This window comes from Brachypodium distachyon, chromosome 2 (genome assembly GCF_000005505.3).
Source record: "Brachypodium distachyon strain Bd21 chromosome 2, Brachypodium_distachyon_v3.0, whole genome shotgun sequence".
NCBI classification, from domain to species: Eukaryota; Viridiplantae; Streptophyta; class Magnoliopsida; order Poales; family Poaceae; genus Brachypodium; species Brachypodium distachyon.
Window position 1 is genome coordinate 3,754,807 of NC_016132.3, and position 23,672 is coordinate 3,778,478.

A 23,672-nucleotide genomic window follows, 5' to 3' on the forward strand; every position below is an offset into this window, starting at 1 on the left:
CGGGACGTCGACATTGTCGAACACATTAGCATTCCTCGTCTTCCAGATCCTCCAAAGGATTACGAGGAGCATGGTAGGCCAGAAAGAAGCGGCCGGGAGATTAGGCGGGAGAGTGCATCCCAAGATTAAATGGAAATTGTCTACTCTACATTTATTTTGTAATTGTCACGTACAATAATTTTGTGCTACTAAAAATAAATATGAAAATATTAAATGTAAAGACTAGACTCAACACGCAAACAAATGTTCCTAGCTTGGCACGTCACCGGTTTCTACTAATTCATTCGTTTGCCAATCGGCGAGATTTTGATTTTGAGAAACACCAAGTACGTACTGCTCGTATTAGATATGAACACACTCACACTATCACACACACTTCGCAAGCCGATCGGAATATTGATAGGGTAGTAGGCCGCCTACAGCTGAAGTAATAGTATGTCTTTAATGAGACATTCTAGGCGGAAAAATCTGGGGTTTAATTGATCCCTCTGGGGCTAGGGCCTAGGGTTATATGCAAAACCAACCCCACTAAGCACCTAGCTATACGCATGGTTTTCTATCGTTGAGGATTCTGTATGCGAAGAGAGTAGGTTAAATATGAAGAACAAATCTGTACCAGGTAATTTACTTCTATAACTAAATTCTAAGCGAAACAATATATGGACCCAATTTGCAGTTTACTATTGTTGAAGTATAATTGGATTGCCCTCCTTTTCCCATCAGCTTGAGTTTTGAGTCAACTAGTTCGGTGCATGAAATTCTTCATGGTTACAGAGTCAAAAGGTCTCGAGTTCAAGATCCAGCTGGCACAATTAAAATTGTAGTCCATTTTTTGGTCCACGTTTAGGCCCATGAGAGCAGCTACGTACACATGAGGAGAAGTGTTGAAATATAGTGAATTTCCCTTCTTTTTCCGTCAGTTTGAACTTTTGGATGAACTGATTTGTATCAAACTCTTCAACTACCATAGCCATAACAAAACGTTCAAGCCCCACTGAATCTCCGGATATGAAAATAGACTGGTCTGTGTGTCACTTGATCTCTACTTCTAAGAGCTAGTGATTTCACCACCAAAGTTGTGCACCACTTCCTGTTTTTTTTTTCCTGTCTAGCTTAGTTGTTTGAGCGACATTTATTCCCAGTGAAATTTTGTATTTAGAGATAACAGAACTCAGCCAGCACAGCCACTCCGCAATCCAATATGTCACATATATACAATGGACCGTTAGGATCGAGTATCCGTTTTTAATAACAGCGGGAGAACTGCTGGGAGAACAACGTCACCAACGCAGATTTACAGGTCTGGTAGGCCTGTTGGATAAGGGAGCAGAAAATCACTTGGGCTTTGTTTGGATGTAGACATTGAGATGCTTGGCATTGCATTGGTTCCAATGCCAATATCATAGGATATTGATATTGAGATTGAATGCCTATATTTCTATTTGGATGTTTAGTTATTGGGAACCTAGACTTGATATTGAGATTGAATGACAAATCCTGTTTGGATGGTCAAAGTTATGAATTGAAATTTGATGATGATTACACTGTGCTGTACATATGCCAAACGTGTATTTGTGTAACATTTTGATAAATATAAAAAAGACAAGAATGTGTTAGAAAAATCTGATGATTACATTTTGACAATATAAAAAAAATTACATTTTGACAATAGCTGTGTGGCACACCGTATCACCATCACGGCATCACTGTTACGGAGTATTTTCTTTCGATTGCCTGGAATTTTTCCCATTCCCATTTTCAGAAGCAACGTTGGTAGCCTGGATGATACCAAGTAGTGAATGAATTAGCTGAATATATAAGCTTGAATCACACAAGATCGACATAGATCTGCTTCTAGCAATGCTTCTTTCCTGCATAAACAAGAAGCGCACATCCGCCAAGTTGAACTTTCAGGATTTTGGAGCCAATGACTCGTCGTGCTACTGTGATATGCAACTTGTGATTTCAGAAACCAAACCACCCACAACATCATGCCCAGTTGACACCTTTGATCTTGGTAACAACACGACTGCATCAAAAACTTCTATGATGCAGTAGCATCACCATTAGCAGCTTCCAAGAGCCCAGTTCAGAAGTCAGATCGAAGGGAAGAGGGAAGGGCCGTGGCGCAGCAGCAGTAGCAGACTAGCAGTCCAAAATATAATTTTCATCACACATTACATCGCCTTCCCAATTCGAGGGAGAAGAGATAAGAAGAAGAAGAGGAGAAGGCATGGCGCCGGTGCTGAGGGCAGAGGAGCGCCACTGCTCAGGGTGCAGGTCCAGAAGGCTGGAGGGAGGGCGCTGCCGCTGCTCCAGACGTGCGCCGCCGCTGCAGAGAGATGGGATGGGAGTGCTTGAGGGAGGGTGACGGCGCTGCTCTGGACTGTGCGCCGCTGCGGAGAGATGGGACGGGAGGGCTGGAGGGAGGGCGCCGCCGCTGCTCCAGACGGCGGGGGCGGTTTGAGGACGGAGGGCGAGGTCGCCGGGAGCGGGGTGGCGCCACTGCCTCGAGTGCGCGGCAGCGGGTACATGCGAGGCCGGAGGAGGAGGTAGGAGAGGACCTCCAGACGGTGCGCCGCCGCTGGCTACCTCATCAACCTCGTGCGGGGTGCTCAGGAGGGAGCGCGAGGAGAGGAATCGGGAAAAAAGAAACATCGCTTCTGTTACGCGGGGCTGAGGGTCGAACGCGGGGTCGAACGGTTCCGAATGCCTAGCAATGTCGAGGCTTGCCCCTCGGAATTGGCCCATCGCGATTTTGTACTACCAGACCAATCGCTCGATATCGAGCCTGAATGACTTGCGCGAATGTGTTGGCCTCCCAAACAGCCCAATACCAATGTCCAATATCAGGTCCCAATGCATATATCCAAACATACATAGTGTTGGTGGGTGTCGCGAATCATCCTGTTAGCAAGACTCGTCCAGTACGGGAAATGGGCCAGTACGTGCCTGATATGAATGATGGGCCAAATGATGTGTGTTAAGATGGTCGAAATGGCCATGCGTACTGGATTGCTAGATGGGCCATTTTTTTTGAAAGGCCGAGTAGGGGTTGGCTGTCGGCCTTCCTAAAAAGAAAAGAGTCGTCTCACGCCGGAGGCAAGGCACGTCTCGGCAGATCGGCCGGCGGCGAGGTGAGGTCGTGCCGGCCGAATCCATCGACGCCGAGTTCGTGCAGACCCTGCGTGGCCTGGGATGTGATTTGTGATCGACCCGTTCCTCACGTATACATGTTTTTTTTTCAAGACAAATATACATGTATATATATACTCATAAGATGATACTCCCTCCGTTCCTAAATAGTGCTGTTTTAGTGCAGGTTAGTTTTTACTATTCCATACCAGTTCAAACATGATAGCAACCTTCCATGAGATGCCAACTTATGCAAGCGAAACGAGGGGTCAATTACAGTTCCCATCGGACGGCCGTTCTCGCAGAGTAGACTAGCAATAGTTCTCGATCTCTTCAGTATCGCACATTCTCGCATACAGTTCCTCCCTACAGACAAATAATTTATCTCGCATACAGATTAGAGAGCCACCAAATGAAAAACACAATGCCATGTGCTAATACTAAATCTATCAAGAGTGTAACAGCAAAGGTACATGCTACAACGACAAGGTGTAAATCATCCTGTCAGCAAGACTCGTCCAGCATCAACGGCCATGCATGGCCTTAACGATGGTACGGTTGCTGCGACGCACCGGCGGCATAGTTATGGGCAGCCCCAAATGATGCTCCAGGTCCACCATACAACACTCCACCACGTCGTGCCGCCATACCCCCAGGCACATAGTATGGCTGAGCGGCGGCCTGGCTCATGTATCCCCCACGAGCCGCGTAGTTGAAAGAACGAGAGGTCGGGTTCTGGAACGATGGCATGTAGCTTGAGCTCGATCCCCTTGTGGACTTGGCACCGGTGAAGGACCGCCCGACCGCTCCCCGTGCTCGCTTGTTCAAGAATCTGCTCGCGCTCTTCCTGTCAGCCTTCTCTTTTTCCATTCTTTCGACCTTCTCTTTTAAGCTGTCGGTATTAAATACCGGTAGTAACTGGCAGGCCTCGACGCACCTGATGACAGACTTGCAGGCGCTGCACTCGATGTTTTTTGACTCTTCCTGTGAAGAAAAAATATGAACACTTCCTGAGTACCACAAATACTAAGAAGTGGACAGGGAAGGCATAATTCAGTCCACAATGGCAAGCAACTAATAAGAAGAAACTTCAGTAAGGATGTAACAGACAATAGACCATCCATTCAGAAATAGACCTATTATTTGGGGCCATTGTTCAAGAAAAGAAGGTTTGCATGCAAATTTTAATGTCATTTTCTCCTTTTACCCTCATTTATCTTTCCATCCTCCAACGTTTATGGACATTCACACTAACTTCTCTCTCTTCTCTCTCTCTCTCTCTCTATCTCTCTTTTCGAACACAGTAGCAATAGCATGGTTCATGATGGGAGCAGCGTTCTGGAACCCAGGCACACATGTTGTGCTTATCCATGTCGCCAGATTGTAACAGGGATTTGAGCTGAGATGGATTCAGTCAGAAATCATGAAAAGAGAAACAGTGACATACGTACTAAAATTGTATACACATATAGGTTCAGGCACGGGTAATTGGGCCGCGCCTGCAACAGCGGCCATGAGGCAACATCATGGACCAACGGTACGTATTTTGGACTGCTTTAATGGACAGTTAGTAGAGATGTTTCTGCAAGTGCCTAATATAGTAGTTGTTTCTACAATTCAAAGATTAAATTTCGAAAGAGCTGGAACATCCAAACTAAAAATCTAAAAATGTATTTATTCGAAAGGTCGCACGGGCAGCAGCAATGTGGGCCTTCGGCTACCAGGTCCGACATCCCAGGGACAGGACAGACCATTGGCGCTGGCGGTAAGTTAATCGACATAGATTTTTAGCCAGTGGAAGAAATCGCGCCCAACAATCTTGGGCTGAGGCAGCGCAGCAGAATGGACAAGAGGAAACACGTACCAAGTACTCCCTCCGTTCGCTAATGTAAAGCGCATAGGTTTTTTGTTCTTTCCCGTAATGTAGTTCGTTTATTACTCCCGATGCTTTTCTAATCAATGGTTATCTTAACGGTACGATACGTCTGTTGGTCTTCTGTTGGAATTACTCCCACATACTCCTCCCTATGTCAGCTGTGTGGAAGAAGCTTATTACCGAAGGACTTAAGCAGTACTGGCAGTACTGGCGGCAGTTGTATAATCGAAAGTTCGAAACCCAGCATTATCACCGCGCTTGGCCATGAAAGATCGTGCCACAGCTCCAACAGGGACATGGAACAAGTAGGTGAATCTCTACAGACTATTTCCTTCTGGAAGAAGATGAAGCAGGGAACTGGAATGAGTGGTAGGATCTCTATGGACTGGTTCCTTCCGGAGGAATAAGATGAATCGATGCGTGTTTCATGGAAAGAAATGAGAGCAGGGGGGAGGTGTGGAATTAACATAGAGAAAAGTTGATGGCGCCATGTGCAAAAATGGTCCAAGATCTTGCTGGGTGACAGTCCAAGACGTCCGTTCTGTGTCTACCACTTGGACCATTGGTTTTGGTGCATTAACCACACAGGAACCAGCTACCTGACACATATGATCAGTATGTCCAATACATCGGCCCATACAGTTGAAAACTATGATCGGCTCACAAGAGGATGATCCAGATTACGGGAGCATAAGAGCTTGGGCACCAAACATAATTTCTAGGTCATGTCCCGCTACTATTCTCTTGGCTTTACAACGTTCCTAATCTACATGCTGAACCAAAATAGGCCTTATATTTTCAAACAGAGGTAATCTTGGTTAATCAACAGAAAGAAATTTTGTAAAATTATATCCATACTCGACATAAGCAAATCCTACACAAAAACAATGATATGGATGGAATAGATGAGACAACCAATGTATCTCTCAACGATGCTCAACATGATTCTATGACTGGTGAATCAGATACTACTATAACTTTGAATCAACTATCTAAACCTAGAGTACCGTAGCTAATTCTGTATGGAGAGGTGATGTACGTCACAGATTTAACAGAACTGTAAAATGCTCAAATGAAGGGTACGTCGCTGATACTAATTCATTCGTTAACAGGCCATAGACATTCAGTCAGAAACATAAGTGGCCTATGTCCAGAATGAATAATGAATTACTACCACTGATTGTAATGACATGACTTCCTATAAAGCTTGCAGTCAAACTTTTCGAGCTTTGACTACCAATATAGAGTTATAGACACAAAAATAGCATCAACATATTTTTCATGGAAGATGTTTTCATAATATAAATTTTTCTAATTTTCTACTAGCATATATGCAGTCATGTAGAAGAACTAAATACATGTTGGAGTCATGTTAATTTCTAGCATGTCATCTTTTTGTGAACAGAACAAGTAAACAATAAGCAGAAAATTCAATGGAATGAGAGTAGAATGGGGTCTTACAACAGCAGAACTGGAGCGTTTTCCGCTACTCAGCACAGCCTGAACCTTGTCAGTGGAGTCCTTTATATAAGATTTAAGAAGAGGTGCAGGTGGAAACCGCTCGAGCAAGCCAGCCTCATGAGCAATATATATAGCCTCTATAACATTTCCTGATGCAATCAATTCCTGAACAACATCTGAAAAGTAATAGTAAAATAGTTGTGTCATGTCTTTTTTTTCTCCTAGCTAAAAAATAGTAACGACTAGATCGGGATAAAATCAATAGGATATTGATCAAATCATCAACAGTTACAAACTCAACACTAAGCCTTTAATAAGAAGGTCAATATAAAGTAGTTGTGGAAATCAATCAATCAGTATTCTAAATGGTTATTAAAAAAACTAAGATCAAACAGATCACAACTTTGACTACTGAATTGAAATACAGTATGGTGAGACAAGCTGAGAAATAGCAACGAAACAGTTAAATCAATATTAACTTCAAGTTGAATCTAAAGGTAACAAAACTTTAACAAGGTAAGCTCATGATACATTCAGTCCATGAAATTTATTATTTTATATATCCTAAACTACAAAGTGAACCACCAAATCGACAACACTAGCCACTACTGCAAAATGCAACTCAAGAAGAGTGCCATCATAAAGGAAAAAAAAAAGAATGTCCACTAGATTATCTAAATGCAATAACCATAGCATCAAAATAAGCATAAGGAGTGAAAGAAATGATGTGCTGAAGTATGGAAATATACAGGAAAGGAAATCCTGAATCAACCAGTTATGAAGATATTTCTTTCTCAATCTAGAAAATGGACTATTAATCTGTAACGTAAACTCCACGAAAATCACAACTCTTTTATGCAACACTACTCTAATTCATCTAATCATAATTCTTCTACCACCGTATAGTCTCAATTCAACAAACTGGAGACCTATTACTGAATCAGATTAACAAACATAAGAAAAATAAAACCAGGCCAGTTGGTCATCTCACCTGCAACACTCTCCTCAAACCCAAGGACACACCCAAACCTTGCAAGCTCCTTCATCCGCCTGTTAGCAACAAACAGGCTCTTCAAGAACTCTCTGTCGAACTTGTCTTTCAACCCGAATGCCGCCACCATCTGCAGGAATATGTGCACCTCTGCTTTCCCAAGTGCACCCTTCTCCCTATCCTTGGCCAGACCTTTTGATGCATTCTTCACTTCCTCAACTTCCCTCTTCTCTGCTTCTTCTGATGTCTTCTCCTCATCAGCCACATCCACCTTTACATCTTCTGCCTTATTCTCTTTAGGTGCTTCCATCTCCTCATCCTCATGGTCCTCATCGGCTTCATTGCCAACTTCCTCCGGGTTCTCGTCCTCCTCGTCCCCTGACGCGGGAACCAGCTCCTCCGGGTCTTCTTCCTCTTCATCCCCCTCCTCTTCCATCTCCTCCTCTCCATCCCCATCTCCATGCTCCATTTTCTTTTCCAGTGTTGATGCGTTATCTGCACCAGGCGCTTCTGTCATGTCCACCTCCTGGTTACCGGGTGCTGGTGTGTCCATCTTGATCCCAAACTTCTCTGTCCAGTCCTTGGCGACCGAGGCCGCCCTCCCAACCAATGTATCCCCTATCTCCAGCGATTTCCGGTCATCAGAGTCGAACAACGAGCGCAGCAGTATGCCGAGCACCCAGCACTGGTCCTCGCCTGCGCCTTCGTTAGCAGACAGGAAGTCGCTGAGCACGTCGAGGACGAGGCGAGGAGGGTCGACGGCTGCGGCGAGCGCGGGGACGACCTCCTTCCGGACTGCGGAGAGCTCCCTGCGGCGCGAGGCCATGAAGCGCCAGAGCGCGGCAGCGTCCATGCGGCGGCATATCCACCGCAGGGCGCCACGGATGTCGGGGGGCGGCGGCGCGGGGGCGGATTCGGCCTCCGCGATGGCGGCGGAGAGCGCTTCGGAGGCCTCGGCAAGGCGCACGGGCACGGCGGCCTCGCGAGCGTCGAGCGCCGCGAGGGATTCGGAGGTGGAGGCGTCGGCGGCGGCTAGCGCCTCGTCGAGGGAGGCGGAGAGGGCGGCTACGTCCTGGTCGAGCGAGGCGAAGTGGGCGAGCGCGCGGGACCAGGCATCGTGGCAGGTGGCCAGGAGCTGCTGCTGGGAGTCCAGGTGCGAGAGGAGGCGCTGGACCTCGCCGGCGGCGGTGGAGTCGTCGGTGGTGGCCATAGCGGCGAGGGCTTGGGAGGCGGTGTGACCTTGGATTGCGGGCGGTTTCGAGATGGGTTCGTTTGGCGTGGAGGCGGATGTGGGCTTTGGTTGGATTTGCATCTGGACCCTATTGGGCTCATCCTATCCTAAATAAGAAAATGAAAATTAATCTAGGCGGCCTGGACTGTCGATGTTATAGCAGATATTAGCATGGGCTCGTGGAAACAACTGTGGGCCTATAAAATTTGTCGGGCTGAAGTGCTGAGCAATGCAACTATACGGAGTTTGAGTTTCGCGTTAGGCCTGGAAGCTGTTCTAAGAAAAAGCCCGGAAGCATGGCTGCAAACCCGTCATGAAAACGATCTACTGTACATTGACTTTTTTCTTCTCAGTACCACCTCCATTTATCTAGTGAAATTCGCTCAAAATCTAGTGAAAGCAAATTTCACAAAAAATGCATTTTCTTATCCCCTGACTTGTCACGGCCCTGGGATTTTTTTACGACAATGTCATCTTTCTTTTTTGCCAATTAAAATTTATCGATTTATATGCTTCTTTGGAATCAACTTTTTGTCCGCACTATAGCCACTGGGCCATCTACGGAGTTTGCTCCGGTGCCTTGGAAGTTCCAGGACCGGCATGAGCGTGTAGCCGTACGTGTAACCGAAGATCAACCATAGACAGTCATAATTCGACGGCCGTGATCACAAAAGGAACAGACTACAGAGGCGGCCATTGCAGATCGAGTCAACAACACACGGCGACTGGCTGTTGTCAAATCTGAGCTGTGCGGCGCCTTCTAACCGCCAAAATGGAACAAAAACAGGTGGTTGCTGAGATGACCCTGGGCTAGCGTAGGTCACACCTCCCTGTCGCCGGGAGGGACCGATTCTATCTACAGTATGTATTCTGCCTGTCAGCTTGGACTCGCCAACAGAACCAACATTGCAGCAGTTACTCCAAAAATTCCACAAGCTCTTAATTTCTTCAGCTGTTGCCCAACCTGCATGGCTGTTTTGTCAGATCGGAGAAAAATCCAAGAGCTTCGTATCGATAACCATCGTATACTTTTTGCAGTCCCTTCTTTTTCTGTTTTCATCTGCATTGGAATCGTCTGTGCTCTCTGAACAATGCAGGTAAACTAATGCCTGCGATTTTCCTGCGATCTAACTCTGGAACCTCATGTGACCAGTGTATAATCTTCAGGGACTGAAGAACTGACCGTAAAACTGTCGCATTTTCGTTTCAAAGTAGGAGTACCAGTACTGATTTTAATATGCAAGGGACGTACATAGCACAGGTGAGCGTGACTCAGATTATCATTCCCAGTCAAATTAAAGCTGGCGTACGTCTTTTTCTTCGAGCATCGTATATTCTCAGGAGAAAGCGCCGATCCATCTCTAGATGATTAATTAACCAAAAGCGTCAGGTGGACAGGCGCTCGGCTGCCGAATGATCGTGAGCGAACGTGCCAAAGGCCCCAGCTGCATTTTAAGGTATCCAACGCAGCAGCAGATGACGACGATGATGATGATTAGTTGGTCCATAACTGCAGTTTTCCCACATGATCACGCGAGAGATCGATCGGAAGTGCACAAGCTGTGCAGCAAGTTGCAGGCTTGCAGTGTTTCTAAGTGCAAGTTGTGCATGGTCTCCCTTACCGGTTTGACGGCAGTTCGTCAAAGATTTAGCCACACGCCGAGATTCTGAACCGGATCAGATCGCAGACTCGCAGTTATACTACTTACTGCTAACATGTTTTTTCTAGAGAGAAAGAGCAGTAATCATATAGACGGGCTCATTCATTCACAAAACAAAGATTCAGAGTTTTACAGCAAACTATATATGCTTCTTCTTTTCGCTTAACTAGCTAAATGTCCGTGCTCTGCTACGAAATTAAAAATTTGCATTATGCATAAGTTGTTTAAATATGTGTCACTCATATTTTTAAATTTTTCTGATAAATAGGAATTTTGACAAATATTATTTCTGAAAACAACAATTATCTTGAAAGTTATGAAAACCAATCTCAAGCATAGTCAAAAGAACGTGATATGTATAGAATGAGTGGCAATTAGATAATTTTGTAGCCATTAAGGGGTAGTCTTGTTAGAGCGAACTCGCGACCACCAAATCAGATCTTTATAAATCTTTATAAGTGTAAAGATCTGTAAGCTAGCTAATGCTAAGACGCGTATATCTAGATCTCTTGTATTTTCTCCAAAAAACAACAACCTGCTTACAGTGTAATTAAACCAGTACTTGTCATCCCTGGCTAACTGAAGAGGGCTAGAAATTAATTAAGATGGGAAAAGGAAAGGAAATTCGGATGGAAAGGAAAGGGCATGGATACTTCGATCGGAAGGGAATCATGCATGGGCGGGCCACGGGCGGACGGCACCACGCAATCGATCAGCATGTGACAGCCTGACCGCCCACTACTAAGGTACAACTAATTAATCAGATCAGCCCTATCAAAAAATTAATCAGATCAGCCTTTCTCAAACATCAAAATGAATTCCCTTTCCAATGACACGAAGATGCCTTGTACATATGTCCGACGATCACATGGTCATACAACATCTACAACGATCTCACATGCACGCACTGATGCACACCAGTGCAAACAGTGTAATATGCCATGCAAGCATGCACAGTGCAATGTGCATGCATGGTTGCTTCGCTTCAATTTCATAGGCTGGCCCTTATCGCGAGCAGCTAGCGGGCAAACATCATGACATCCTTACTCGTAGAGCGCAGCATTTTTAATTTTACAATGCATTTCAGCAGAAACAGCTCAATTCCTGCAAATAATGCATTGCAGTAATACTTACAGTGGGGTACTACTACTTTAGCTGTGATCTTTTCTCTCTTTTTTCTAATTAGCAAATGTGTTACTGCTACTTACAGTGCCTAGATGCATCTGTACATGAAGCTCGAAGCACAAAATTTTGGTTTATCTTGTCGGCATGAGACTCGAAGACTGTAGCTGGCTCTGTATCGGAACAACAGTATAAAATATTTCGATGCGAAGACACGTCGACACTATAGGATTTGGCATCCTGATGTAGTACAATGGATCATGGCGATAACCGATCATGCTGCAGCAGTCCATGCGTTTGCTCTTCGGTTCACTGTACACGGCCGTTGCTTTAATTATCTTAAATTTTGTTGGAGGGGATCCAGTGTACCTGCCAAGTAAACCGCCTGATAACAAAAATTAGCACCAGGTGTTAAAAAAATGATCAGCTCGATCGATGCACAAACTAAATGTATTAACATCTGGCTGGATAGATCTTTGCGATCCGCGTGTCACCTTCCATGGGCACATAGAAATGTGCCACAAGCAAACAGTTCTGGCCCTGTTTTGAACGCAAGATTAGGAGAGAAATTTCCTCTGAATTCCAAGGCCCTGTGAGAATGGATGCCTAATTACTCTCTCCCGTAAAAAGTTGCTGAGAAATTCATTGATACCCAATCCAATTAATTAATCTGTTTAGCTCAATCGAGGTTAATCCACCAGCAAGCAGAACAAACAGAAAAGAAGACGGAGTCAAGTATGGTGCCAAGATGATGAACCTAGGAAAACAACAATAGGATCGAAGATCAGCAAGGCCAAAAGATTCCTCCCAATTGCCTATCTTTTCTTTAAGGAGATGGTGGGCAGCACAACAAGATGGCCTCCTCATTTAAACTGCTAGGTCCAGAGCTCTCACTTTCAAACAGAGCTGAACGCACGCGCAATTGGTTAAGCAGCGACAACAGTGTGAAGCCAACCTCGCCTACCACAATTCCTCACACTTCCAAAAAAAATATCAACGGGGATGAAATTTCCTTCGTCGGGATTTCTCCATCGTATTCCTGATACACTTGAGAAAAATCAACGAGATGAAATTTCCTTCATCTGATTTCTGTTCCTTTTTTTTCCAATTTAAGCTGCGATATCTGAGAAAACAAGGCCTTAATTACCACTTTGATCACTGGGGAAATGCTGTTGTGGGTTTCTTTTTCTGGGAATGGTCAGATATCTCGCTGTCTCCCGTTTATGAGATTCATTCTGTGGTCAAATCTGTAAGCGTTTGGTGCATTGAAAAAGAGCAACAGGGGGGGCGCTCCAATCAACTTCACATGGAAGGACGCATCGACTAATCCCCAAGAAACATGTTTGACCAAGCTAATAGGCAATTCACTTTACACCTTGGATTAGATTATTGTGCACAACCTTTGAATCGGATGGCTTGTGGTTGTGGGAAGTGTAACTCTGAAAAGAAAGAAAGCATAAAACGTGATAAGTTCTCAAAATAAAACGTGATAAGCATTTCCTGGTCACATATTTGAAACAAACTGATCTTTTTTTCCGGATTCTTCGAACAAACAAATTTCGCATGTTCAGCAGATAAACAGGACCAAAATAAAATCTTATCATAATCTGCACCGCCGGCAAACCTGAAGCTTATCTCTATCTAATTCAACATTTGGAGATATGTGCAAGACTTGGCTGACAGATTAACAAAGATTGCTGCGAATACAGATGGATCATGCCAGAAGGATTGACGAGCTACTCTACACTACTACAATTTACAGTTACAGATGGGGAAAAGAACACTTCTTTTCCCAGTTCACGACTCCAAAACTGAAACCAGGATCCGGAAAAATCGAAACAAGAAACGGAAGGAGAAAAAAAGAGAGAGACGAAGAAGCCGGCCGGGGTTGGTTCGTCGGATCGGCGGCCTCTTACACGGCGACCCTCTGCAGCACCCTGGAGGGGACGGCGAAGCGGGCGGAGAAGGAGCGCGAGAGGTTCTCCGGCTCCTCGACCCACGCGGCGCCGTCGTCGAAGTTCTGCGCGTAGCTGTAGGCGTCATAGGGCTCCCTCGCCGCCGCCGAAGACGAAGACCCACCCACGGGCACGCATCCGGTGGAGCAGAGCAGGATCCTCTTCTTCTCCCGGACGATCTTCCGCCACAGGCCCCTCAGCCTCGTGCCGCAGGACCCGCGGGACGCCGGCGCCGGCGCCCGGCCCGCGGCCTTGCTGCTGTCGAAGTGCCCGTGGCCGTGGAAGTAGTCGTCCTCGTCGTCGTCGTCGAGATCGAAGCCGCCGCGGACGTAGCCGCGGGACATGGAGGGCGCGCAGGAGCAGGAGGCCTGCCGCTGGAACCGCCGGCTGCTGTCGCCGCCGTCCATGGCGAGGAGTGCGAGGCGGCGGCAACTGCAAGAATCGAGAAACGGGAGGAGAGTAGGAGACGAGGGAGGTTGTGGGGAGATCGGAGGCGCTTGTTGTGGCCGTGTTTATGTAGAGAGCGCGGAATGGAAGTGGTGGGCGGTGGGTGGTTTTGTAACTTTTGTTTTGTGGGTTATGGGTTAAGATTTGGAGAGAAAAAAAAAACCATCTTTACCGTAAGGGATGGAATAAGGAGTGAATCGTTGGTTCTCTGTCTCTCTCACGCCACGGGTAAACTTGACAGCCCCGCAGAACTAAAGTTGTCGGCATCATAGAACCAAAGTTGTCATCTCACGCAACTAAAACGTTCGTTCCATAGTCTTCTAGCGCGACGAGACAAAGTTGATATCCGTATAGAACTAAAGTCACTACTTTCACAGGCTAAAACTGACACTCTATATAACTAAAAGTTGTCATCCACGGACCTAAACTTGCGGCCCCACAAAGACACGTGGCACGATCCCAGACATAATGACAATAGAACGTTCACTCCAAGAGACTAAAGAGCGAACGCTCGCTCATTATAAATCCCCTAAATAAATGTACTGCAGTACGAATACAGAGTACTACGTACTAAAAGAATTTTGTAACAGCCCATACCTGACTGGAATATTTATTTTCTGATGAGTATGATGGCCTGGGAATATCTGGCTAGAGTACTCATTTTTAGCGGTGACAACCACTGGCTGACTGGTTCATTAATCTCTTCTACGTATCTACACGAGTAGCTATGAAAATTGGCTTAGTCCATGTTTAGCATCGTATTCATATCGCTCCCTCCGTCCCATATTAGTTGACTCAAATTTGTCCAGATACGGATGTATCTATATATTTAAATACGTCTAAATACATGTAATATTTCGACGCTTAATATGAAACGGATGGAGTATTAGTTTGTCAGTTTTCGTCAAAATTGGCGTGCTTCATGTTTCGTTTTAGTAATGCCTACTCCATGTTTAGCGTTGTATTTGTATTATTAGTTCATCGGTTTTTGTCTATTTAATTGTCGGCGGGTAGCTGGCATTTTATGCTTTCATTGCTAATACTTCTTCGTGAACAGAAAGACTATAAATTAACTAAGTTTAGTGAGAAACCACTGATTCAGTCTATATATGTTAAAGGGAGTCAGCGTGCTCGATGCTATTGCTTCCAAAAAAACATTCACTCAATACAGCTAGCTATGATCAATTAATTCTTGCAACCATCAAGCCATGTGTCGGTTTGCTATTAATAGTGTCCAAGACAATACGGTTGGCAAACGATGTAAATGACGAAATACTCTTCGTTTGCTCCTCATAGTCTACACGATGTCACGTCAATTGGCAGTACGATTTTAATATAGACAGCTGTAGACAAATGTCCTCCCTTCACCATGTTTTCGTTGTTCGTCACATGCGTCGATAGATGGGATCGGAACCGCTTGCTGGGCCAGGAGAACGACGCACGCCTTTGCTGGGCACATACACAACAGGCCCAGCAGGCCGACACCGAGAAGGCCCAACTCATGCACATACAAACGAGATCACCTGTTCGTCAGTCATCACTCCTCGCGTCTCCTCCCGAATCCCGATCCTCTTCTCTCTTCCTCCGCTTCTCTCTGACTCTCTTGTGGTCTCCCTCTCCCCCCGCACGCCGCTCCTTCTCTCCTCGCCTTTCTGCAACCGCCGCTCCAACTTCCACCCCTGAACGCCCGCCGCCGAGCTTGCCGCTCTGATCGGCATGGCCACCACGGCCGCCGTCCTCCGCTCCCTCTTCGTCCCTGCCTCCCGTCTTCCCGATCTGCGCGGGCGTGGAGCCCTTCCTCCTCTGCTGACTCAGATGCCATGGAGCTCGCCGCACCGACCAGCAGGGCCACCACCAGCCACCGGCGGCCAGCCTGGAAGATCTATTGCTGCCAAATTTCTCTTACACCATCGAAACTCGGTAATAATGTCAACTGCGTGCACAGGATTCTTGAGTACTTCTTGGTAATGGACTGGGCTAATGGTGGTGCTTCCCCATGTGTGGATGATGTGATGGCATCCTCTGGCTAAATTAATTGATGGCTATCTTGCAGAGGTTGCATCGGATGTCAATCTGAAACCTCCAAAATTCCAAGCTCTAGCATCTGTTGTGCTTGAGTATGCACGGCCATTAGGCATTAGATGATGGCCTCTATCGGGCCATTGATATATACTCCTGCCTGAAGGCAGTAGATCTTTCAGTTTTGGTCAATGCTAAAAGCAGTTAGCTAGATGCATCTTAGCTGTCCCTGTTGAATTTTTTTCATGGCTGTTTTGAGGACGTTTTTCACAGCGGAAGTTTTACAGTGGTTCATATTCTTGGTCAGTTTTGGCTGTTTTGTCAGAGGGGCTTGCCCAGGTTTCATTCTTCCTCGCAAAACCACGGACAATAAGATTTTGACAGCAAGCTTTTCATTTGATGCAACTAACTAATTAAGTAGGTTCAGCACTTATTCTAACGTACCACCACCAAGTCCACTCATGCTTTCTCTGTCACAACTTGTGACCGGAGAACTTTCTTTCACGACCATTATGATTCCGACTTTTTTTTTTGCGTTAAAGCAGTCAAGTTTCTCTTGGAGTTTATAGCACTGTGTGCATGAATTCAGCTTGATGGTCCGTGGTAAAATATATTCTCTACGCAGAAGATGGCTGGATCAATCTTGGTAGATAAGAAACAACAGTTTTACTCCATTACCTAAAATTAGTTCCCATTGTGATCACAGAGCACACAAGCCAGAAGGATTAACAATGACACAAGAAAGACATAAACTTGAGGACATAATTGCTTATTTTATCAGGTAAAGGTGTCCAGCACCCTCAAATTAATGTCAAAACCTCCAAATTGAGAAATCCTCCAAACCTAATAGGCCGAGTGCAAGATACACAAGTGAGGTGAATAATACGTGTACAATATGCATAAGTGTATAAGTGGTTTGATCATGATACCATCTTTTTTCTACTATTTGGTCCCAATACTTTTTATAATTTTCAGAAGGTTTCACAAGGAAAGGTATTTTTGTTCTATTCTTCCGAGAGTAGAATATAGAGACAAAATCTTTGAAAGAAAGTGTTTTTAGAGGGATGTTCGTTGCTCGTCAAAGAAGGATCTATGTCATTGAATATATCATTTTATTTTGTTGTCCCGTTGCAACGCACGGGCATTTCGGCTAGTTTAATCATAAAATTATTAGTTTATAACTCTACCACATTTTCCTACCTTTCGAGACTATTTCAAGCTTTGGTGAAATGGTTTTGAATAAAGATTATAGTGACGGGACCACTCTAATTTGCAGGAGAATTTTTTTTGAAAGAAGTGGGCGCACTATGGTAGGTCTAAAATAATTTAGAGAGTAGGCCTCATGGCAGTTTCTCTTAGTACTATATTTCTTCTCCTGTTCTTCACATCATCACATAGGGGATATGTACACGCCATCTCAAAGAAAGAAAGAAACCTACGCATATAATTTGAGCTGAGTAAGGGCATGCATTTTCAAGCTTAGAGCCATATGTAAAAGAACAGAATCAGAGACAAACTTATCTTAAGCCTATTTCAATCATGGGAACGATTTGGGCCCGCACGGCCCATGTCACGGACGTTGACATGGTGACATGCTGAGGAATGAATGAATGAAGACCCCCTCGATGTGGAGACGGCACCAAACCATATCAAACAAATCAGCCGCTCCACTAGCGTCACCGGATTGTCAAATGACCGCTAAACCATATCAAACAGGCTACATGGAAAATGCCTTTTGGCTCGTGGTGTACATGTGGTCATTTTTTTTGACATGTGATTAGTATTTTTGATAGATAGTGTCCCGAGTTACACCATTTTGATTGCCAAATAGATCGAGTTTTCATTTTACAGCTTTGGAATCAACCGATATTGATCGAGTTTTCATATACGCAAGATAATTCGTCCTCGTTTTCTTGCCACGTGGCAGGTTAAGCATTCAGTTAGGGTCCACTGTTCGGTGGCTTGGCTCCGGTTAGCTGTTTGTTGCGTGTATGGAGTTGGAGTATACGCCATATTCATGTTGCATCAGCTGCGTATACGGAGTACTTTTGTATTTTTATGCGATGTGCAGTCGGCAAGAATGTAACATAATTAAATGGCAAGCCTATTGGCTTACTGACGTCGACGTCTGGGTTCACGAGCGATAAGATCGATCGCAGTTGACACGGCAGTTACATTTCTCTGTTTCAGATCGAACGCCAAATTTGACCATTAGTGCAAAGCATCCCAGGCACTGCAGATCAGATCTCGAGGCAGGTTCCCAAGGAGAGTATCCGATGGTCAAACAGGGTAAGCAAGACCAGTTGTGAAAGCCTTCAAACTTTTTTTTTTTTGAGAAGTGAAAGCCTTCAAACCTGTTTGACTTCAAAATAAAATAAATACAGGAGCTTAAATATCCCATGAAAAAACAAATCTTCATGGATTCACAAGAGGGAAGAAATTGGAATGGTGGCTGAGTTGGTGCGTCTGTTCAGACTTGTTTGTCAGAGGAACCCTTCTCCGTTAGTTAGTTTCTTCGCTAAAAAATGATGTGCAACGGCCAACAGTATTCATAAAATAAATATCCAGCTAATAATGGTTGGTACTGAGAGTACTAAATCCTGGATTACGACATCATCATCACGAGTGTACGTACTTAGAATGATACAAACACACGTCGTAGAACGCCACGAGTACTTAAAAGATAAACATCATGCTCGCTCCGTCCCATATTAAGTGACGAGATATTACATGTATCTAAATGTTTTTCTTGGTATAAATACATTCATATTTAGATGAATTTGAATCACTTAATATGTGATGGAGGGAGTATATTTTTTTTCCAAATCAGGAATTCAACAAGCATTGGAAGACATCTCAAATTTAAATCCATAAATAATACTCTCTCCGGTACAGTGTCAAAAATTAAGAGACAACTCCGTACTACTTATGAAAATTAAGTGTACTCCACGAGTTGCTCGCTCTGTTGTGAGGCACACAATCGTACCAATAACCGTTGCTAGCCCATTCCTCGAGTTCGATTTTTGATAACCGTATTAGTGTTTTCCTAGTTGGCTCGGTGTGCATTCACCTGGTGCATATGCAGACATATGTGCTACTAACATCTTCTAGGTATTTGTTGTCACCTGGTGCTACACAGACACATGTGCTTGTTAGAATCTCATTCCTTTTAGGGGAATAATAAACGTTAACTGATCATGGAGCACTTAGCAGATGTGAATAGGGATGGACTGGTAACAGTAGTAGACATGGCGTGATGAAGAGTCGATGTAGTCGATAATGGTGTCCCTCCCATCTGTACTGGCGCTGTCCATACGCAGGAACGCCGATGGCACTGGCCGTCCGTGGCAAAGGCCTTCCGGTGCGCTACAGCACCTTCCTAAATCGGTAGGGATCGTTGTGGAGGATTGTTGAGTTTTGGTGAGGTCCTCTCGTGAACCAGTCAGAACCTGAGGGAGCCGGACTTTCCTTTATGTAGGGAAAATTAGGTAGGGGACACCGTTATTTTGTGGCCTTTGACCAAACACACCGCTCAATTGTGGATTTGTTGGGTACCATTATAATTTTGTGGCCATTTGCTGAAACACACCGCTGGTCCAAAAAAGGAAATTAATGGATAGCTTTATCTAGAAAGTGATTAACAACTTCTGATCGAGTCCATGTTTTATTTCTTCACCTAGTTCTTCATAGAAATCTTTGAAATTAACACAATATTTGTCTACAATTTTCAGTTGATCCCTAGTTGGATGCCAAACTTGTTCCCCATTATCACGAAATTCAGCATATGCACAAACCCGGACATCAATTATAATAGCTGAACTACTGTCCATCCTATGCAAATTAATAGCAACATGCATTAGAGACTCTACTACAAGGAGTTCGTATGTAATTAGGAATGGAATTTGGGAAAAAAATGCCTATCAAGCAACCAGGACAGGCCGGCATCCATGGCTGCATGTAGGCGATGGTCCAGCGTGAGGGTGAATCCTTCACGGTCAGCTGCTGCGGGAAGGCGAGGGTCCATGGCCACACCGTGCCACGCCGGTCTCCACTGGTGCCCGGTCGGCTGCTGCGAGGCGGAGGAACGGCAGCAGCGGCAGAGTGGCGGAGGGAGGCGGTCTTGCGGGCGACGGAGTAGGGCGGGCAGCGCCCGGGAGCAACGGCAGCAGCGGGGAAGAGACAGTTCGGGTTCTAGAGAAAGAAGAGAAGGGTAATATGATAATTTCGCGGGTAACTAAAAAGTCATCTTTCCGTTTTTGGACCGATGGTGTGTTTTAGCAAATGGCCACGAAATTGTAATGGTACTCAGCAAATCCACAATCGGGCGGTGTGTTTGGACAAAGATCACAAAATAACCGTGTCCCCTGGCGACGGACGCATGTTGGTTCGGGGCATTGACCCCATCAAATCCCTAAATCAACACTCTGTAATTAAGGGCATGATTTATGTTCTTTATTCCAGTTAAACTAGATCAACCAACAATGCTGACATCTTCTAGGTACTTGTACACTCGGCGGGCCTCTCTTTTGTGCCAATAATGGACCGAGTTAAAACTCTGTGCTAGACGAAGCGAGTCCAGTGTGTTGAGCGATTTTGTGCAGGGCAGCCTTGTCCAGCCACGATATGTGGCAGCCTTCGGAGGCTGAAGAGGAGGACAATTTTTTTTGAAACAGAACAGGACAATTACAATGGCATGGAACTTGGATGTCTCCCAAAACCGACTCGTGAGGTTTTCCTAAGTTTTCTTAACACAAATGAGGTTGTATTCCATCAATCCATATAAGAAAGGAAATCGTAGTACGAGAGGTATCAAACGGTGACAGCCATCAGATGGCCACGGTACGAACGACCGTGATGCTTCTCAAGCACAGCAGAAAAAGCTTAATAACTACAGAGCTCTTCTGCGGTACTCTGAAATTAATTTAGACCGTCCGATGGTTCAGATTAACTGCTACTCCAATTTAGATCTATGGAGCAGTTACCTGAAAACAGACGGACTATCAGGACCGCAGGGAGAAAAATGTAAAATAACTACGGAGTATCTATCGATTGCCCAACCCCTCGATTTTCTCTTTCCCTCCCCCGTGTCCCTTGCCGCGATCTGATCTCTCTCCCCGATCTCTCTCTCCCTCCCCTGCCCTGATCTCTCTCTCCCTCCCCCAATCTCCTCTCTCCTCCTCTCCGTCTCTCCGGCGGATGGCGGCATGGCGCCCCGACCTCCTCTCCCTCCCTGTCCCTCTCCGGCACCTCTTTTCCTTTTTTGTTCCCTGCTTGTTTTTCTTTCGAGTATCAGAGCTCTACCTCCTGAAGATCCTCTCCCAGACCGTTCAACTGGATCGATGAATTGCTATGTGAACGGCTGTGAGAAGGTTGCCTTCCAGTATGCATCAACACTGGCGAGTGAATGGTCTGCCCATCGAGTGATCTTGAAGCGGCGGTGGCCGGTGGTGCTCAACTGGTCCAACTATGTTCAGCTCCATGAGCCTGCTCGGGACCTCGAGGACGAGCTATTACCGCTGCCTGTGGGCGTCAAGATGCTGGATGCCTCATTGCATCGGCACTAGCGGTGGTGGTGGGGTAGCGGCAGCGGGCGAGGCTGTGGCCGGCATGAGGTGGCGGGGAGGCAGGCGGCTGCAGCGCGTGCAGCGGTGTCTGGTCGACGCCGTCTTGGAGCAGCAGCAGGAGGGCAGCGGCTGCTCAATGTCCGGCCAGCCAAGGAGCCCGTGCGTGACACCGTCTCCTTCAAACTCCCAGGAATTGAAAAGTCCAAAATGCCCTTCCTTAATACTCCGTCTGGACTAAATGGAGTATTGGGTACCGTAAAATCTGCTATATACGTATGATATACTCCCTCCGTTTCTAAATACGTGTCGTTGTTTTACTGCAAACTTGAACTAAAACAGCGACGAATATTTAGAAACGGAGGGAGTATATAATTTGGGACGATCATCGTCAAAACCAGTATCACCCTTATATCCTAATTGACGCCCTAAAGTTGGATAGGCTGGCTCCTTAGGTTACAACCGCCTATGCACAATGACACAAGTTCAACTTCTTAAACAACTGGGAGTCTGGGAGCTTACTAGCCGACACAAAATTAAATATCATGCTTAAACAAGATCATCTTGAAGTATTGGGAATTGATATAGATCACCAAACAGACCACAAATTGTATACCAAGTGAGTATTCGTCTTCACCTCCTCGAGCATGAGCAGCGGCATACCTCGTCCCACCACTGCTGAAAAACATTCCTCTTTTTCGGGAACAGCGCTTCATACGACATCTGCAAACAAACCGGAGTCACAACTCCGACAAGAAAAACTGCCCCGGCTGGCCTCAAGACACGGCCAATTCTTTCTCTTCGTTGACACGAGCGCCTACATGCAAGTACGTCATCGACCATATTTACACACACGCACGTGCGCAGTGAGAAGGACTAACCAGAAAAAGAGAACATGAGAAGACTAACCAGATGACGTCATTGGGCCTGGGCTCGACTTGCACGGAAAGGCGCTCCATGAGCAGGATGTTTTCTCGGCCTACCCTGCCGGGAGCCTTGTACCTGTTCACAAGGTCAAAGATCTTGCTGCAGAGCTCCTCTTTCTTGTGGTTGATTTCCGCCAAGAGAATCGCCGATTGCACTCTTTCTTCGTTCATCGTGGCCTGCGACACACGGATCGGCCGGGCACAACAACATTGAGTAACTAGTCATGGAAATCGGAATCGCTACGTACGTTGCAAACTCGCGATTAACCAAGGCAAGGCATCACGTACCCTGCTGGTGTGTGCGAGGCGCCTTGGTCCCGAGACGATCGCCGCCGCCTGCGTTCGCCGGAGCGCGAGCCTCGTCGCCGCCGCCGCCATGGCTGGTTTCGCTTTCTAGTTTTTTTTTTTCGGACCCTCGTCTGGCCAACCTGTTTACAATATATTTCGCGACCGATCGAGTCGAGAGCCCGCTACTACCACGGCTTTGGGTTACGTCTGCAACCCGAATTACCTCCCAGCTTTTATATCCGGGATAAGTTTTCTTCCTTTTTTTTAGGTACGGAGTGTACTATAAAAAGTTCCGTTGGTTTCTCCGTGGCCTGCAGCTTATGAGCTTATCCGTCGGCAGGCCCAGTCCATATACACGATTCACCACCCTTCTGGTTTTTAACAGACGGCCCCATGAAGCCCAGTTTCTCTCGGTAATAATTCAAGGTGTAAATGGGCCTGTCCATCGTGACTGTCCGCGTTGGTGTCATAAAAAAAATAAAAAAATAGCGGCTGCCCGCTCCGCATTTTTAGTTTGAAGAATCACGTATAATTTTATTCAAACCGCACATTCATTACATGGATAGTGATTTGGATAAGAAATCAAGAAATTAGAAAGTACTCTAACTCTTATGACTAAAGATTTCAAGAAAATCTTCAGCATGGTGTCAAACGGTGCTTTGAATAAAAATCTAAAGTGTAGAGTTTGGATAGTTGCCATTTGGCAAGAATCCAACGGTGTTGTAACACTCTAAATAAGTGTGCTCTCCCCTTCCATGAGGTGTGGAATAATAGAGTGCACACACACATACTTCAAGAAAGTACAACTGAGTATTAACTATTAGAGATTAAAATATGGTCCCTTCCTTTTGGTTTCCGGAATTTAGAAGCCTCTGGCGGAATTATTAGGGCAGCTTCTCTAAGAAGCTGGAGAGAGCAGCTTCTCAAGAAAGCCTATCCTGGAAGCCGACATGAAGGGCCGTAGGACTTTGACGTGAGCACAAAACAATCGACACAAGT

The 23,672-nt window shown here is 45.6% G+C and overlaps 3 protein-coding genes across 3 annotated transcripts; all 3 read right to left on the reverse strand.

Moving 5' to 3' along the window:
• Nucleotides 1-3,383: 3,383 nt before the first annotated feature.
• LOC100828478 (FRIGIDA-like protein 4b) lies at nucleotides 3,384-8,741 on the reverse strand. Its single transcript, XM_003565385.4, has 3 exons — nucleotides 7,464-8,741; nucleotides 6,473-6,648; nucleotides 3,384-4,119 (listed from the first exon to the last, which is right to left on the reverse strand). Exons 1-3 carry the CDS (start codon nucleotides 8,671-8,673, stop codon nucleotides 3,679-3,681), a joined length of 1,827 nt encoding a protein of 608 aa, XP_003565433.1. The 5' UTR covers nucleotides 8,674-8,741; the 3' UTR covers nucleotides 3,384-3,678.
• A 4,247-nt stretch (nucleotides 8,742-12,988) lies between these two features.
• On the reverse strand, nucleotides 12,989-13,969 carry LOC100843244. The gene has a single exon (XM_003564291.4). The coding sequence runs from the start codon at nucleotides 13,837-13,839 to the stop codon at nucleotides 13,390-13,392; it is 450 nt and encodes a 149-aa protein (XP_003564339.1). The 5' UTR covers nucleotides 13,840-13,969; the 3' UTR covers nucleotides 12,989-13,389.
• An 8,123-nt stretch (nucleotides 13,970-22,092) lies between these two features.
• On the reverse strand, nucleotides 22,093-22,770 carry LOC112270568. Its single transcript, XM_024458275.1, has 3 exons — nucleotides 22,674-22,770; nucleotides 22,369-22,562; nucleotides 22,093-22,276 (listed from the first exon to the last, which is right to left on the reverse strand). Exons 1-3 carry the CDS (start codon nucleotides 22,761-22,763, stop codon nucleotides 22,093-22,095), a joined length of 468 nt encoding a protein of 155 aa, XP_024314043.1. The 5' UTR covers nucleotides 22,764-22,770.
• Nucleotides 22,771-23,672: the final 902 nt, after the last annotated feature.

Excerpts from the sequence above, each read along its gene's own strand:
- LOC100828478 (XM_003565385.4), bottom strand. The coding sequence starts at position 8,673 with ATGGCCACCACCGACGACTCCACCGCCGCCGGCGAGGTCCAGCGCCTC. Across the intron at positions 6,649-7,463 it reads GTTTGAGGAGAGTGTTGCAG|ATGTTGTTCAGGAATTGATT; the intron begins GTGAGATGACCA and ends ATTACTTTTCAG. Across the intron at positions 4,120-6,472 it reads AACGCTCCAGTTCTGCTGTT|GAAGAGTCAAAAAACATCGA; the intron begins GTAAGACCCCAT and ends TTTTCTTCACAG.
- LOC100843244 (XM_003564291.4), bottom strand. The coding sequence starts at position 13,839 with ATGGACGGCGGCGACAGCAGCCGGCGGTTCCAGCGGCAGGCCTCCTGC.
- LOC112270568 (XM_024458275.1), bottom strand. The coding sequence starts at position 22,763 with ATGGCGGCGGCGGCGACGAGGCTCGCGCTCCGGCGAACGCAGGCGGCG. Across the intron at positions 22,563-22,673 it reads GCCTCGCACACACCAGCAGG|GCCACGATGAACGAAGAAAG; the intron begins GTACGTGATGCC and ends CGTGTGTCGCAG. Across the intron at positions 22,277-22,368 it reads AGGCCCAATGACGTCATCTG|GCGCTCGTGTCAACGAAGAG; the intron begins GTTAGTCTTCTC and ends ACTTGCATGTAG.